This window comes from Drosophila pseudoobscura, chromosome 2 (genome assembly GCF_009870125.1).
Source record: "Drosophila pseudoobscura strain MV-25-SWS-2005 chromosome 2, UCI_Dpse_MV25, whole genome shotgun sequence".
Lineage (NCBI taxonomy): Eukaryota > Metazoa > Arthropoda > Insecta > Diptera > Drosophilidae > Drosophila > Drosophila pseudoobscura.
In genome coordinates this window covers 28791415-28805825 of record NC_046679.1, presented here as the reverse complement: position 1 = coordinate 28805825, position 14411 = coordinate 28791415, and the positions used below count along the sequence as shown (strand labels likewise).

The following is a 14411-nucleotide window of genomic DNA, read 5'->3' as shown; positions in this document are numbered from 1 at the left end:
ATAAAATATAAAAATGTATCGATGGTTTCTTCGACCATCGAGATACATATCACAGAAAAATAAAATAAAAATAACTTGTACAATTTTGTGGAGAGCCTGGGGGAAAAAGGCATTACATAAAAAAACAAACAACGAGCCGACGCAATAATTACGGAAAGCAATTCTTGGAGCAACAAGGAGCATTTCGTTTTCGAAATAATTTGAAAAATTGCAATGTCTATATATATCGCGGGCCGGAACCATCGGATCAACTATCCACCTATCGAATAAAAGCATTCGTCCTCGATTTGTAACACTAGCAAACTACATTCGTGTTTTCCGCCCTTTACAACACGCGCAGAGAATATTTGATGCCGAGGTGAAGGAGCTGGAGATTAATTTTATAATTTTATATATAAATCGTTTTTAAAAACATTAAAAACATGGCCACGGCTGAAGCTCAAGTCAATGTGAATCGGAATTTGCAAAAGCAGGACCTTAGGAATTTGGTAAGCATACGAAAATGGCAATCTACTCGCGACATCTCGTCTTCTTTTTGCCCGTGTGAAAGTGTACGCGTCGTCATTTTTGTGCCGCTTCCACTGAAAACGGCGGGGTGCGGAGTCAGAAGGACGCGCCCAGATATCTTTGTATGGAAAAAAAATAATTTCTTAAAGCAGCCACAACAATTTAACTTAAAGCATTTAAGCTAGTATCTGTGTTGCTCACAACATTTTGTTGTTTCTCACACCCACGGGGGGTGAGCGTAGACACGAAAAATGCAGCACGTGGCGTTAGTTTCTGGGCTTATGCCGATTTTCAGGGGTTTTTTCGTGCAGGGCATCTAGCGTTGTCATATGCCTGAAATGTGGTCGCATCTTGTGAATGGTTTTGTGGAAATTGAGCGGCACATTTGTTGCCACCAGTCTATCTGATGCAATACAAATGGCATTCTAACCTCAAAATCTACGGCTTTCCCATACACACACACACATTACACATTCTCGTGCGTATACTACGATAAGTTTAGCGTATAGAGGGGGTGGTAAAACACGATAAGAACATCCCCCACAGTACGCAACTCCATTCATTGATCATTGTTTTGTGTCTACCCTATGCCTCTTGCAGGAAGTCAGCAACCTTACACCTCTGTCGCCCGAGGTGATCTCGCGCCAGGCGACCATCAACATCGGCACAATCGGACATGTAGCACACGGAAAGTCCACCGTAGTCAAAGCCATATCCGGCGTGCAGACGGTCCGCTTTAAAAACGAATTGGAGCGCAACATTACAATTAAGCTCGGTGAGTGGAGGGATATGCAACATGTGGTGATGATATACTACTCTATACTTGTAAAGCAATAACTTAAACTAAATTAGACCTAACCCTCATGTATCAATGTAAATGGCTTAAGCATTTGGGCTCTGATCTCCTCCCCTGTGTGGTTGGATCGACTCAAGCATTTCCGAAGCGATCTTTAGCCTCTTAAGTACACTGTGACGACGGCACACCCGCGTAGGTAGCCGCCAAATGCTGCTGCTGCCTGCGAGTTATAGCCTGCTCCTTAAATTAGTTTTGAAATGTCGCTGGTTTGCATCGATTTATAAATGGTCAAAAAGCGTTCTGTAAATGATTGTTCTCCTTTTTTAATTGTGTAATTTGTATATTTAAATTGCTGGATTAGCACGCTGTGCCCCTTCCAAGGTGTGTCGTCGCCTTTGTGTAGATAGAAAGAGTTGAAAAGAAAGTTGTACAAAAAGGCAGTTGCGTCTTTTTGTTAGGAATCTATCTCTCTATTCCTGTATGCTTAGACCTCTTGCAATGATTGATTGTTTATTATGATTGATTGACTGATAATCCAGCAATTTAATTAATTGCAAATCTTTTTCTTCTTTTCCCGTTTTTTCGTTTGCCCAACGACGCGCGACACCACACGCCGCGCGACCCACAAAAAAAAAAAACATGTCCAAAACAATTGTCATTTGCAGAACGCTTAAGCGAAAAGAAAATCAAGCTACTTTTGAAATCCAAACACCAGCGACACAAATACGATATCCAGCAGCAAAAGCTGCTACGGATTCTCGCCGAGCGGCGAAAGGCCAGGGCAATGACACCCCTTGCCCCCGCTTCAGTGCTAGCCCCATCCATGGAAACAGCTCGTCCGCGTCTTCGCAGCACCAGCCTAAACTCATTAAGTCCCAGCAACAGCAGCGGCTATGGCAGCATCCTCGGCTGCGATGATAGCGATCAATCATCACAGCTGGTCCTGAAACCGAATGTTCTTAAGCGACGACGTAGCAACTGTGTCCAGATACCCACTCCAGCAGCCAAAAGGAGCAGGAAAAACGATGGAACGACTGTGAAGAGGCGACCCAAGGGCGAGTACATTGTGGAGAAAATCGAGAGCGTGGAGGTGGTCCAGTTTCAGCCCGTTTTCTTTGTGAAATGGCTGGGATACGATGTCAGCGCGAACACATGGGAATCGTACGTAAATCTATCCGATTGTGCCGAAATGGAAAAATTTGTTGAGCGTCATCTACAGCTGCATCAGCATTATATAGCCCAGATCACGGGTGAACTGGATACGCAGTTGTCGGACATACCGCAGACGGAAGATCTTAAGACTATTAGCATTGCAGAGATTGATGCCTATGATCCGCTCGAGTTGCAGATCGATTTTATACTGCTAGCGCAATACCGTGCCGCTGCCAGCCGCAGCCAGCGGGAACCCGAGCGAATCGGTGCGCGGGCCCTGCACCGCATGCAGGTCAGGCGGTCTCACTTTGCACGGCGCAAGCAGCTGATTGATTTATTGCTGTTTGAGCACCGAATGAATCGAGTCGAGCTCCCGTCGCCGCCCATACGAGTGGAGAACAATTGGGATCTGGACACGATTGACAGCGGCTTCAAGTACATACAAAAGAACATAATTGGAGAAGGGGTACCCAAGCCGCAAGCTGGACTTGTGGGTTGTATGTGCCGCCACCAGAGCGGAGAACAATGCACCGCCTCCTCCATGTGTTGTGGAAGAATGGCTGGTGAAATCTTTGCCTACGATCGTACCACGGGACGTTTGCGGCTCCGGCCGGGCAGTGCCATCTATGAGTGCAACAGTCGATGCTCCTGCGACGAGAGTTGCACGAATCGTGTGGTACAGAATGGACGAAAGCATCCGCTTGTGCTCTTTAAAACCAGCAATGGCAGTGGTTGGGGTGTCCGCACACCGCAGCCATTGAAGAAGGGAGTGTTTGTCTGCGAATATATCGGCGAGATCATTACGTGCGAGGAGGCTAATGAGCGTGGCAAGGCCTATGACGATAATGGGCGTACCTATCTGTTTGATCTGGACTACAATACATCGCGGGATAGCGAGTATACGGTGGACGCGGCCAACTTTGGCAATATATCGCATTTTATCAATCATTCGTGTGATCCCAATCTGGCCGTGTTCCCATGCTGGATCGAGCACTTAAATACGGCCCTGCCACATCTGGTCTTCTTTACCATTCGCCCGATTAAGGCGGGGGAGGAGCTCAGCTTTGACTACATTCGGGCGGACAACGAGGAGGTGCCATATGAGAATCTATCGACGGCTGCGCGTGTCCAGTGTCGGTGTGGGGCGGCCAATTGCCGGAAGGTCCTATTTTAAGTTAAATGTACAACGCCAGCGATTGGTTTTATTTGTTTTTTTTTATATATTAAATTTGTATTACACAATATGCAATATGCAATCGTTTTTCGGAATATTTTTGTCCCACGGTTAAGTTTAAGATATGGACAACAGCTTCTGCTCATCATTTGTCATGCACTCTATTATTGTTATTATCAATTTGACATTGCATTTGAAATCACTATTTATGTAGGATATATGACTATTTATTACTGTCCAAATATCACATTATCAATTAAAAATAAACAGAATTATACAAATAAATAAGATACAATTTGTAAAGATTATGGCACGTTATATAGTGGTGGCTATGGATGCTCGGTGGTTTATTAAGAGCTTAAAGGTTTTCATTTGTGTGCATTCTTGTTTCGATATGTTTTCCAGGTTATGCCAATGCCAAAATCTACAAGTGCGACAATCCCAAGTGCCCGCGCCCGGCCAGCTTTGTTTCGGATGCCTCGAGCAAGGATGACAGCTTGCCCTGCACGCGACCCGCCTGCTCTGGCAATTTCAGACTGGTGCGGCATGTGAGCTTTGTGGATTGCCCCGGTCACGACATTCTTATGGCCACCATGTTGAACGGTGCCGCTGTAATGGATGCCGCACTGCTTCTCATTGCTGGTGAGTGATTATCCAATCTACATCTCCAATCTCCTGGCATTAGCTAAGCTAACCTTTTGTGCTTGCAGGCAATGAATCCTGCCCTCAACCGCAAACCTCTGAGCATTTGGCTGCCATTGAGATCATGAAACTGAAACAGATCTTAATATTGCAAAACAAAATCGATCTGATCAAGGAGAGCCAGGCGAAGGAGCAGTACGAGGAGATCACCAAGTTTGTCCAGGGCACCGTTGCCGAGGGCGCGCCGATTATACCCATTTCGGCCCAGCTCAAATACAACATTGATGTGCTCTGTGAATATATTGTGAACAAGATTCCTGTACCGCAGCGAGACTTTAATGCGCCGCCCCGTCTGATTGTCATCCGCTCCTTCGATGTGAACAAGCCGGGCTGTGAGGTGCAGGACCTGAAGGGCGGCGTCGCCGGTGGCTCCATTCTGAGCGGTGTGCTGAAGGTGGGCCAGGAGATCGAAGTGCGTCCCGGTGTCGTGACCAAGGACAGCGATGGCAACATTACCTGCCGCCCCATATTCTCGCGGATCGTTTCACTGTTTGCCGAACAGAACGAACTGCAGTATGCCGTTCCTGGTGGCCTGATCGGTGTGGGCACCAAAATCGATCCCACGCTCTGTCGTGCCGATCGTTTGGTGGGCCAGGTGCTGGGTGCCGTCGGACAGCTGCCGGACATCTATCAGGAGCTGGAAATTTCATACTACCTGTTGCGTCGCCTGCTCGGCGTACGTACGGATGGCGACAAGAAGGGTGCGCGTGTCGAGAAGCTGCAGAAGAACGAGATCCTGCTGGTCAACATTGGATCGCTCAGCACTGGCGGCCGCATCTCGGCCACCAAGGGTGATTTGGCCAAGATTGTGCTCACAACTCCGGTGTGTACCGAGAAGGGCGAGAAGATTGCCCTCAGCAGACGTGTGGAGAACCATTGGCGGTAAGTACTACACAGCCAGCATCACCCGTCCAATCATACTAATCTAATGACATTCTCTGCTTGCAGTTTGATTGGATGGGGTCAGATCTTTGGAGGGAAGACAATTAATCCCGTTCTGGACAGTCAGCCGAAATAGAAATAGAATAAGGACCCCCCAGCCCAGCCCGATTCCGATCCTGATTGGTTCTCCAAGCCGTAGCAGTGCAGTAGCAGCATCATCTTTATTAGCCCCCAAAAGCGTATTTTATGTCCTGCTCCTTGGTCTCCCTCCTTCCGCCGACGCCAATGTGTCCTTTGATCAAACAAAAAACAACAAACAAAGCAAACTACATACATAACTTAATTTATTGAATTTTGTTGTATGTACATAAAAAACACAAATTTCGCTTGCGAGTGTTTTGCATCCATAGCAGAATCAGGCATTACAAAACAAACAAAAACTAATAGGTTATACCATATACATATAAAACAAAAGGCAAAATCAGATCGCGTCGTAAAATTGTTTTTATGATTTAAATACAAAAAAAGGAAAATGAAACGAAACAAAAGATAAACAAAACATAACAAATTGTATTGCATTTTTTACAATTAAAACCATGAGAATGACTTCTTATTATGGGAAATGAATGAGATTTTGAATCATAAATAGCACAGGGGTGATGGAGGTTCTCTTGGAAGCCGCCCTTAATTTGGGAAGATGCGACTTTCCCGCCAACGCTGGAAAGTAGGCAACAATTCGGAGAAATTCTCCATTCAATATATGTACAATCGGAAACACTCGATGAATATTTCATTATAGACCAATTTATTTTTCCACGTTTTTTAGTTCAATTAAATTTAAATAGTTACAATACGATTTGTTGTTCAATAACACATTGATACTCGTAATATTTGTTTGCTTTTTTTTGTTTTTGTTTTAAGCAATTATTCAGACAAATGTATGTCATCGAAACATTTGATGAACATCGATTATTAATCAATGTAATCGCAGGCTATCGACAAACATCATTTTCAGTGCTGAATAATTTTGAAACGGTTTTTGTTTTTTTCGAATTTGGTAAATTTGTTTTAACTATCGCCACACACTAGTTTTAATTATAATTTATTTTTTACTTTAATTTTCCATTTTGTAATTTGTAAACTACTTTTTACCAAGTATTTTGTTTTATTTCGTATTAGTTTAATATTTGGTTTCATGAGATTTTTCATCAATAGTAAATATAGCTTAATGAATAAAAATTCGTACTTAGCCGTGATGTACATATGTTATTTTGTTGTTGTTGTTGTTGTTCATTGAATAGTTTTTGGGAACTTAATTTTGATAAATGACCCGTCACTAATAAGTTATATTTTGAAAAACGTTTGATTCCATTGATTATTTTTTAATACTATTGAGTAATTTCTGTTAATACTTTTTAATTTCCCTTTTTGTTAAGTTAAAGCCCCCCACCATCGCCCGTAGGGGTGAAGGGGGGGAGACACGATTGCGTTGTGGTCAGTACACGCTTTGAGCATTTCATAACAGAGTTTGTTTTGTTTACGTTTTCGTTAATTATATATCCGAAACTAAACAACAAATTGTACATTCTTATAGATACATATACTATATCATTGGTATTTTGAGCATCGGTTGAACACAATTCAGTTTTCGTCAGACCAAGAGTCCCCCGGCGGATCCGAGATCGCGTTTTACAACCAAAAAGCCAGAACAAAAAACCATTCTCGTGTTTTTTGTCCAAAGATAATTAATAATTAAATTATTAACGGAAGAAACTATAAGCCAAAGGAAATCAATATACATATGCATCTTTTCTCTCTATTCTCTGGTATTCTTTGTCCTTCATCTATTTTAAGCTTTCGACTAATTGCTGGCATAACTAACTCCTGGCTTAGTATCTCCTCTCGGTTGTTGAGTATGATTACGACTAGTTTTTTGTTTGTTTTTGTTTTGCAAATTGATGAAATCAAACAATTTATATTTTTATTATCTGAGCAGCCTAGTGCCTGCTGCCTCTCACTGCTGCTTGGGGACGTGGCTCTAATATCTATCATATATTTTTTGGTGACTACATCGTTAGCATTAGACGACTGACTGCCTTGCAGGGCGGAGATGGTTGGTACGGGGCTACAAGGAATAGCACTGCCTGCCGAATGAAGAATTAAAATTAAATGATTCGTTAGCCAAGAAGTCCTTCGTTATCGATAAAGAAACCGTCTAATGTCTAAATACGACTTTAGAAACAATTTTTACTCTTACATTTCTATACACTGAATTATGTTCGTTTTATATATTGTACATTCATTTGGGAGTTATTATTATTATGGAAAAAAAATAACAATTGAAGAAATTCCATGGAGTGCGGCGTGTAAGGAAGAACTTTAGGCGCTTAGGTTATTGGAATGTGAGCCTATATTTCTTTTGTGTATAAGTTTAATTTAAAGCTTATACTAGAGTCCTTTTGTGTGTGTTTTTTTGGGGTGTGCAGCGTCAGGGAGCGGGGAAATACCTTCAAATTTGGTCAGATTCCATAGTTATAAAAAAGTTACGATACATTATATAGAATAGATATTACATATACAATACATATATAATAATTATTGACAGTTAACGGTTGGCAGATGGCAGTAATGTTTGACATCTTTTTCTCATCTTAATCGTAATATATTCAAATGCATAATACGCCAAGTATTCAACAGTTCCTCTAATCCATTAATCCATAATGTGTGATTATAATTGATTTCTCTTCCTTTGGTTTCCTTCGTTCCTAATAGTATCATATACAGTGTTTTCTTCAATTACATACATACATACAGAGATATACAGAGGGGTTGGGTTGGTGCATAACAAACACGCAAAATTTACATGCCGCCGATTGGTTAGATTATCTTCATGGATATATCTAAACAGTCAATGAATCTACATATTCAATGCCATAACTATTCGTTAGATATACAATACATTACATTACATTCGTGAGCATTAGATTAAGTACATTTTCGTATGCCTATATACAAGATATCTCTTTCAGTTATGCAGCAACAAGTACGCTGATATCTAACTCTTAGCTTTACTCTTTGGGATTTTTGGGTATTGTTGTTTTGTAGCCTACGTTTTCTTTAGGATGCACACTCTTCTGGCCCGGGGGCACCTTAAAGAAAATGGCTTAAATCTCATTCGTTGACATCTTCGTCCGATGAGCTGGCAGCGGGAATCGTTGAGAATTGCCACGACTCTCGATTGTTGTTCTTGCTAGAAGATCTGCAAAGGAACAGGCATTATATTATGAACAAGAGCAATCTCTTTTCCATGACTTGTAGATCACTCACCCATGCTTCTTGGCATTGCTGGGCAGCGTATGCGAACTCCGATAGTAACTGTCGTGCGGCTCTTCTTTGGTCTCTTCGAGCGATTTACGCTGCAGCGTCATGGTCTCTTGCGGGGAGGCTGATGAGCCGCCGCCACTCATCTCCGCATCCAGATAGTATTTGGCACTCTGCGCTATCTTGCAGTTCTCGCACTCGCTCAGATAGTCATCGTCCAGGCTGGTGTCGTTGGGCAGGAAGTGCTCCTTGGGATTTAAACAGTTCTTCGAGGTGGTGCAAACAGGCAATTGCTTGCTCGGTGTTGTAGATGCCGATGCCGTTGCCGATCGTACGCCGCTGGCGCTGCTCTTGGACGCCGCCAACGGATAATTCGGCATCTGGCAATGGGCGATAGCCGGACTCGTGCCAGTGCCCGTCCCCGTTCCTGTGTCGCGCTTTACACGCAATATCTTTGGCAGTGTTGTGCTTTTGGATGTAACAGCAGTGGTTGCAGCCGTACCCTGTCCTCCCCCTGCAGCATTGTTGTTCTCCACCGGCGGTATGCTGATCACCGATGGCACCTTGCTGACCACACTGTTGATGGTGCTGTTTAGCGACACCTTGCCGCTGATGTGCTTGGGCAGGGTGTACGTCACGTGATTGGCCAGTGGATAGAATGTGCTCGAGTTGATCTTGCCGCTGGCCAGCAGCAGCTTCTCCCCGGAACTGGCTGCGTTGGGACTTGCCGGCGGCAGTGTCAGTGTGGGTGTGGTTTGCTCTTTCCGCTGGACACTCGAGCTGGCGCCGCCGGGCTTGCTCAGCGTATAGATTGTGGCCACGCTGTTGTTGTTCGACGAGGAGGAGGAGGATGTAGGAGCCGGCGCCGTTGATGTTTTTGTGACTGTGGCGCTTTTTAAATTCGTTAGGCTTTTGTAGAGTTTCGGTGGTAAAGTTGGGTTGCTTTGATCGGGATGTTGCTGTTGTTGTTGTTTCTTTTGTTGCTGCTTCTGCTGTTGCTGTTGTTGTTGGTTAAAGAAATGTTGCTGCTGTTTCTGTGTCAAACTCAAGTAGGCATCAACCTGCAAGTACGTACAGGATTAGCCCTGAAAGCCGAAGCAAATCTCAGATCGGGGAATGGAATAAGGCATCATCATCATCTCACATCACGAGCCAATCAAAAGGTGTATCAAATTTCGATTATTCGCCATAACATTCTCCGTTCTGCAAGCTAATCTCTCACAATGATGGGATTACTTACATTTCGAACTCACCTTTCGATTCAAGTAGGCGCTGGAGAGCACATCGGCGGCCCCACCGCCACCGCTACTGCTGCTGGATGCACTGCGTCCGGCTGCACTCCCGCTGCCATTTGTGCTGCGACCCCGCAGCTCCCCCGAATTGCTGGACGATGAGGAACGCTTCTGGACGCGACCCAACACGATGGGCGGTGCAGACACATCCTCGGCATGTTGCAGTGGCGGCGGTGGTATGATGGCCGAGACATTCACACCGCCACTGGAGCCACCCGAACTGCCGCTGACATGTGGATGATGATGCGTCTGCGTCTCATCGCCCACCTGCTTTGAGATGGTGGCAATCTTCAGCTCATGTCCGCATGCTGCCCCCCCACTGCGCTTGAGGGTGCCAACGCCTGCAGCCGTTATGAGATCCTGAGCATGTTGCTGCAGATTCGTCGAGGACTTGGCCCGCTGGCCGTATGCCAGAGTGCCAGCATGCCGGACACTGCCACCGCCCCCAACTGCCGCCCCGGGCGACAGGGAGCAAGTGGGGCTGGAATTGCTGCTCGAGTTGCTGAACAGCTTGCCGGCTCCACTGAGAAAGGCATTGGCATTGGCCGTGCTGCCCATATAGGACATGGGCACATGCTGGATGGGGCACTGGCACATCGGCTTCTTGCTGGCCTTGCTGCTGGCTGCCACCTCACTGCTGTTGCTGTTACTGCTGCTGCTGCTCTTGGACTTGCTGCTAACATTCACCTGCAGCGGATCGGCCACGGCAAAGTATCGGGGAATAGTGCGATGGTAGCGACGTGAGCTCGAGGGTGTCTTATTGCTCGACCCGGACACCAGACTGAGCTGCTGCTGCTGTTGTTGCTGTTGCTGTTGTTGCTGTTGTTGGTGCTGCTGCTGCTGTGCCTTGAGCGTCGCATGCAACGGCAGCTGCGTGGCCTGGTCCGCTGTGCTACAGGCAGGACCCGCTGAAATGGTTGATATTTCTAAAGGCTGCAATATCTCCATGGAAGGCGCGGACATGGCAGCTGCCAGCATCTGTTGATGGTGTTGCTGTTGCTGTTGCTGCTGCTGCTGCTGCTGTTGTTGATGCTGCAAGACTTGGGCATGCGTGGGCGTGGCCAGAAGTTCGCTGCTGGCGGGGAGGGAATGATAGCTGGCTGCACTGGCACTGGCATTGATCTCCACATCGGCCACTGTGAGATACTGCTGTTGTTGCGTTTGCTGCTGCTGCAGCTGCTGCTGTTGCGGCAACTGATGGAGCAGTTCCTGGGAGCCGCGTGGCGTTGTCCTGCGTGACGCCGTGTAGGAAGCAGAGCTACTGGTGGCAGCCGCCGTGGTGACGCTGGCGCTGATGTTCAAATGACAGTTCTTGTAGCTGCACTCGCTGCTCCCACCCCCACTGGGTTTGGGCATTGTCTGTAGGCAGATGGAACCATTGCTGACCTGAGCCTGGGCCAATTGTTGCTGATGTTGCAGCTGGAGCTGTTGCTGGTGGTGGTGTTGCTGCTGCTGCTGCTGTTCGAGGCTGTGCTGCTGCTCGCTCTGAAGGCTATATGGTGGCTGGTGGTTCTCGCCTGTGGCTATGGTGGTCACGCCCCCGCTATTGATATTGATGTTGATCAGATTCGTGGTGCTCTGCGTGTACTGGTTGGACTGTGGCAGAACTGAGCCACCTCCGGCCGCTGCAGCGGCGGCGGCGGCCATCTGATGGGCGTGCTGCGGATGGGGCACCAATTGCTGGGCGTACGGGGCATGATGCTGCTGCGGCTGAGTGTGCAGCTGGAGCGTGTGCTGTTGAAGGTGGGCCTGGTGCGCTTGGAGCGCCTGCTGCTGCTGTTGCTGTAGCTGCTGCTGCTGGCTAACGCTCGCGACGGCACGCTGGGAGCTGGCCGGCAGGCTGACCACGCACTGGGCACTTAGCGCCTCTGCCTGGGAGATGGCCACTGCCTCCTCATACGGAGGCGGAGCCTCGCCGCGTGGGAAATGCGGCTTCCACAGTGGATAGTGGGTGGCTGCTCCACCGTACGAATAATCGATGGCACTCAGATTCCCCTCCATGTAGCCCATGTTTCCAGCAATGTATCTGGAGGGAACAGATACAGAGAAATGCTTTCACTGTCTATTAGGGACCGGCTAGGGGCTGTTTAAAGACTCACCCAATGCTTCCCACAATGCTGCGCTGATCCTCGGCATTCTGGCGATTCTCTCGGGCCCGCATCTTGCGCTGCCTCAGCCGATTGACCAGGAAGAAGAGCAAGGACAGGGAGAGCGTGGCAGTGATGCCACTGGCCACCAGTCAAATGCCAAAGTCCGTGCTCCCATCGCTGAACTGATCATCCAGGCAGATCACCTCACAGCAGTTGTTCCCGCTGCCCACCGTCTGGAAGGACTTGCACTTGCTGAACGCCTCGCACAGCACCATCTTGCAAGCCTTGGGCAGACCGCTGTCGCAGATGCACAGCCGGCAGGAGTCCGGCCCGGGCATATAGTGCATTCCCGTCTCGTACAGCTTGCCATTGTAGTCCCGGCAGTGTCCGCCGGGTATGAGGCTAGAGCTCACCGCGTTACCATCTGTGGAATGTTTCCAAAACGATATCTTGAATTGGTGCTGCTGGTGCTGTATTTTAAAGCATATTTATAGGGGACTAAACTTAGGACAGAACACTGGAGAGGCTGAGAATTCTGCAAGATTGTGATTTATGTAGATTGTTATTGTTCCAGAAACTCCTTCCAGAACCTCCGAACTAACAATAGCAGCCCTGATCATTCCAGAAGCTCGATGATTTCCCCCTGTATTTAACAGTCACCACAAACCCAAGTACGTGTGCACTCTCAAACACATATACTACCATATAATGGCACACTCGATGGAGGCTGGGGCCTGAATTCTTTATTTTGACACACTTGACCAACTTTTCGCTGATTTAACATTGTGCCACCAAAAACACACGTACACAACCACAAAACGCACAGATACAAATGCATAGACAAAGTGCAGCAGGTGCTGAATGAGAGAAAGAGAGAGATTGAGGGAGCTGCACAGCTGCATAAACCAACAGCGAAAGTGAGGGAGGGAGACCATGATATTTATCACTTGAATGAAATTAAATGCAAACGCAGAATATTTTCGACATCATTTAAATGCTAAACAGCAAAAGGAAATTCAAATTAAAAACAAATATACATACAAATGTGTGCATACAGTACAACACACCCACATATGCGTGTGTGCAGCATGACAACGGCAGGGAGGCAAGCTTAGTTCCCAAAGCGACCATACCATACCTTAAGCGAATTTCTGGTCAGGAAACGCACGAACAAAAATGGCAAACACACACACACTCACCCTCGCGACACAAAAAAAGAAGAGAAAAATGTTGCCTTTTATGCGAGAGTTTCCAAGTGAAATTTCTGTGTACATGTGTGTGAATGCTAAATACATACACAGGCAACATACACACCCAGTCCAGCCTCCTGCCGCCCCCAACACCAGCACAATAGTACACACCCATACACAAACAGGAGCCAGGGTGTACATGCAAAAAATAAACACCATACACACAAACAACCCACCCACCTACACGGACATCCAAACATATATTAATATATGTATATGTGTGTACAGAAGTAAAGCAAAATTTTGCAGGCCACTTCCTTCGTATTGCCATTTCCATTTCCCCAGCCCCCAAGCACCGTTATGCCCCCTTTTCGCAGGAGTTTCTGCTGCTGCTGCTCTGCTCTGCTCTACTGAGAAAAAGAGCGAACCGAAGCGCAGCATGTGCCGTGGTATTGGTATACATACATTGGTATATGTATGTGTGTGGCCCGTGCCCCATAAATTGTGAACTCTGTGGCCATGGACCATATTTCCAATTATTGTAGAAGGAGCCAACCCAATCAAAATTGATTTTACATGAAAAACCTTGTATTCGCTTCTAAGGAGTTTTATATATGTTGCACTTTTGAAATATTATACAGTTTCGCCATTTTCACTCTCTTTGCTGCTCCGCCAGGATATGGAGCTGATTTTAGCATGTGTATGTGTGTGTGTACCAAAAATTTTTCGCACCAGTTTTCCCCACTAGCTTTTACCTTTGGCATTTCCAATGAACGCAAGCAATGCCAAAAAATACATATTGCACACGGTGAATTCGCACTTATAGCCGAACAATTAGTTAAAGCTTGTTAATTGATAGAGAACTTTTGTATTAACAGTTTATTTTCAACAGTTTTTTTTACGAACGTTCGAGCCAACCAGTGTGACCGCGGACTTATCGATACGATATACGGTCTGACCCTCAGAAATATACCGTTAATGTAGCGATGAAAAAACGATCTTAGCCCACCTAAAACCCCATTGTTTAAACTTGAGTTAAACAGCGGAAGTTAGCACTGGTTGTAAATTCTTGTTGAAGTTTCATCCTTCTTCTTTCCCTACATAACAAATTACCACAATATCTTTCCATTGAACTGCTCTAAAATTCTTCAAGATACCCACTGGTCGACAATGGGTTAAATCGTCCTCTGTCCAGGATAAGAATTCATATTCCTCGATTTCGATCTTCGGTCTAATATTTCTAGCTAGCTGGGACTCCCAGATCCGAACACAGAATTTAATACCATTGATGAATCGATTTTCTAC

At 46.1% G+C, this 14411-nt stretch overlaps 3 protein-coding genes across 4 annotated transcripts; 1 reads left to right on the top strand and 2 right to left on the bottom strand.

Annotated features, from left to right (window-relative positions):
- Window positions 1-286: 286 nt before the first annotated feature.
- LOC4803095 (histone-lysine N-methyltransferase Su(var)3-9) lies at window positions 287-5836 on the top strand. 2 transcript variants are annotated; one of them, XM_003736855.3, is made up of 5 exons: window positions 333-488; window positions 1108-1282; window positions 4035-4271; window positions 4340-5213; window positions 5280-5836. In XM_003736855.3, the coding sequence occupies exons 1-5, from the start codon at window positions 423-425 to the stop codon at window positions 5347-5349; spliced, it is 1422 nt and encodes a 473-aa protein (XP_003736903.1). In that variant the 5' UTR covers window positions 333-422; the 3' UTR covers window positions 5350-5836. The 2 variants fall into 2 exon arrangements, with proteins under 2 accessions (XP_001359893.3, XP_003736903.1); XM_001359856.5 differs by lacking the exons at window positions 4035-4271; window positions 4340-5213; window positions 5280-5836 and adding an exon at window positions 1969-3687 and having other exon boundaries at window positions 287-488.
- A 271-nt stretch (window positions 5837-6107) lies between these two features.
- On the bottom strand, window positions 6108-12050 carry LOC6897919 (putative mediator of RNA polymerase II transcription subunit 26). Its single transcript, XM_033377965.1, has 4 exons — window positions 11926-12050; window positions 9788-11852; window positions 8541-9595; window positions 6108-8472 (listed from the first exon to the last, which is right to left on the bottom strand). Exons 1-4 carry the CDS (start codon window positions 11985-11987, stop codon window positions 8385-8387), a joined length of 3270 nt encoding a protein of 1089 aa, XP_033233856.1. The 5' UTR covers window positions 11988-12050; the 3' UTR covers window positions 6108-8384.
- Window positions 12043-14067, bottom strand: LOC117183590 (uncharacterized). The gene is made up of 2 exons (XM_033378010.1): window positions 13862-14067; window positions 12043-12340 (listed from the first exon to the last, which is right to left on the bottom strand). The coding sequence occupies exons 1-2, from the start codon at window positions 13902-13904 to the stop codon at window positions 12066-12068; spliced, it is 318 nt and encodes a 105-aa protein (XP_033233901.1). The 5' UTR covers window positions 13905-14067; the 3' UTR covers window positions 12043-12065.
- Between the last annotated feature and the right edge of the window lie 344 nt (window positions 14068-14411).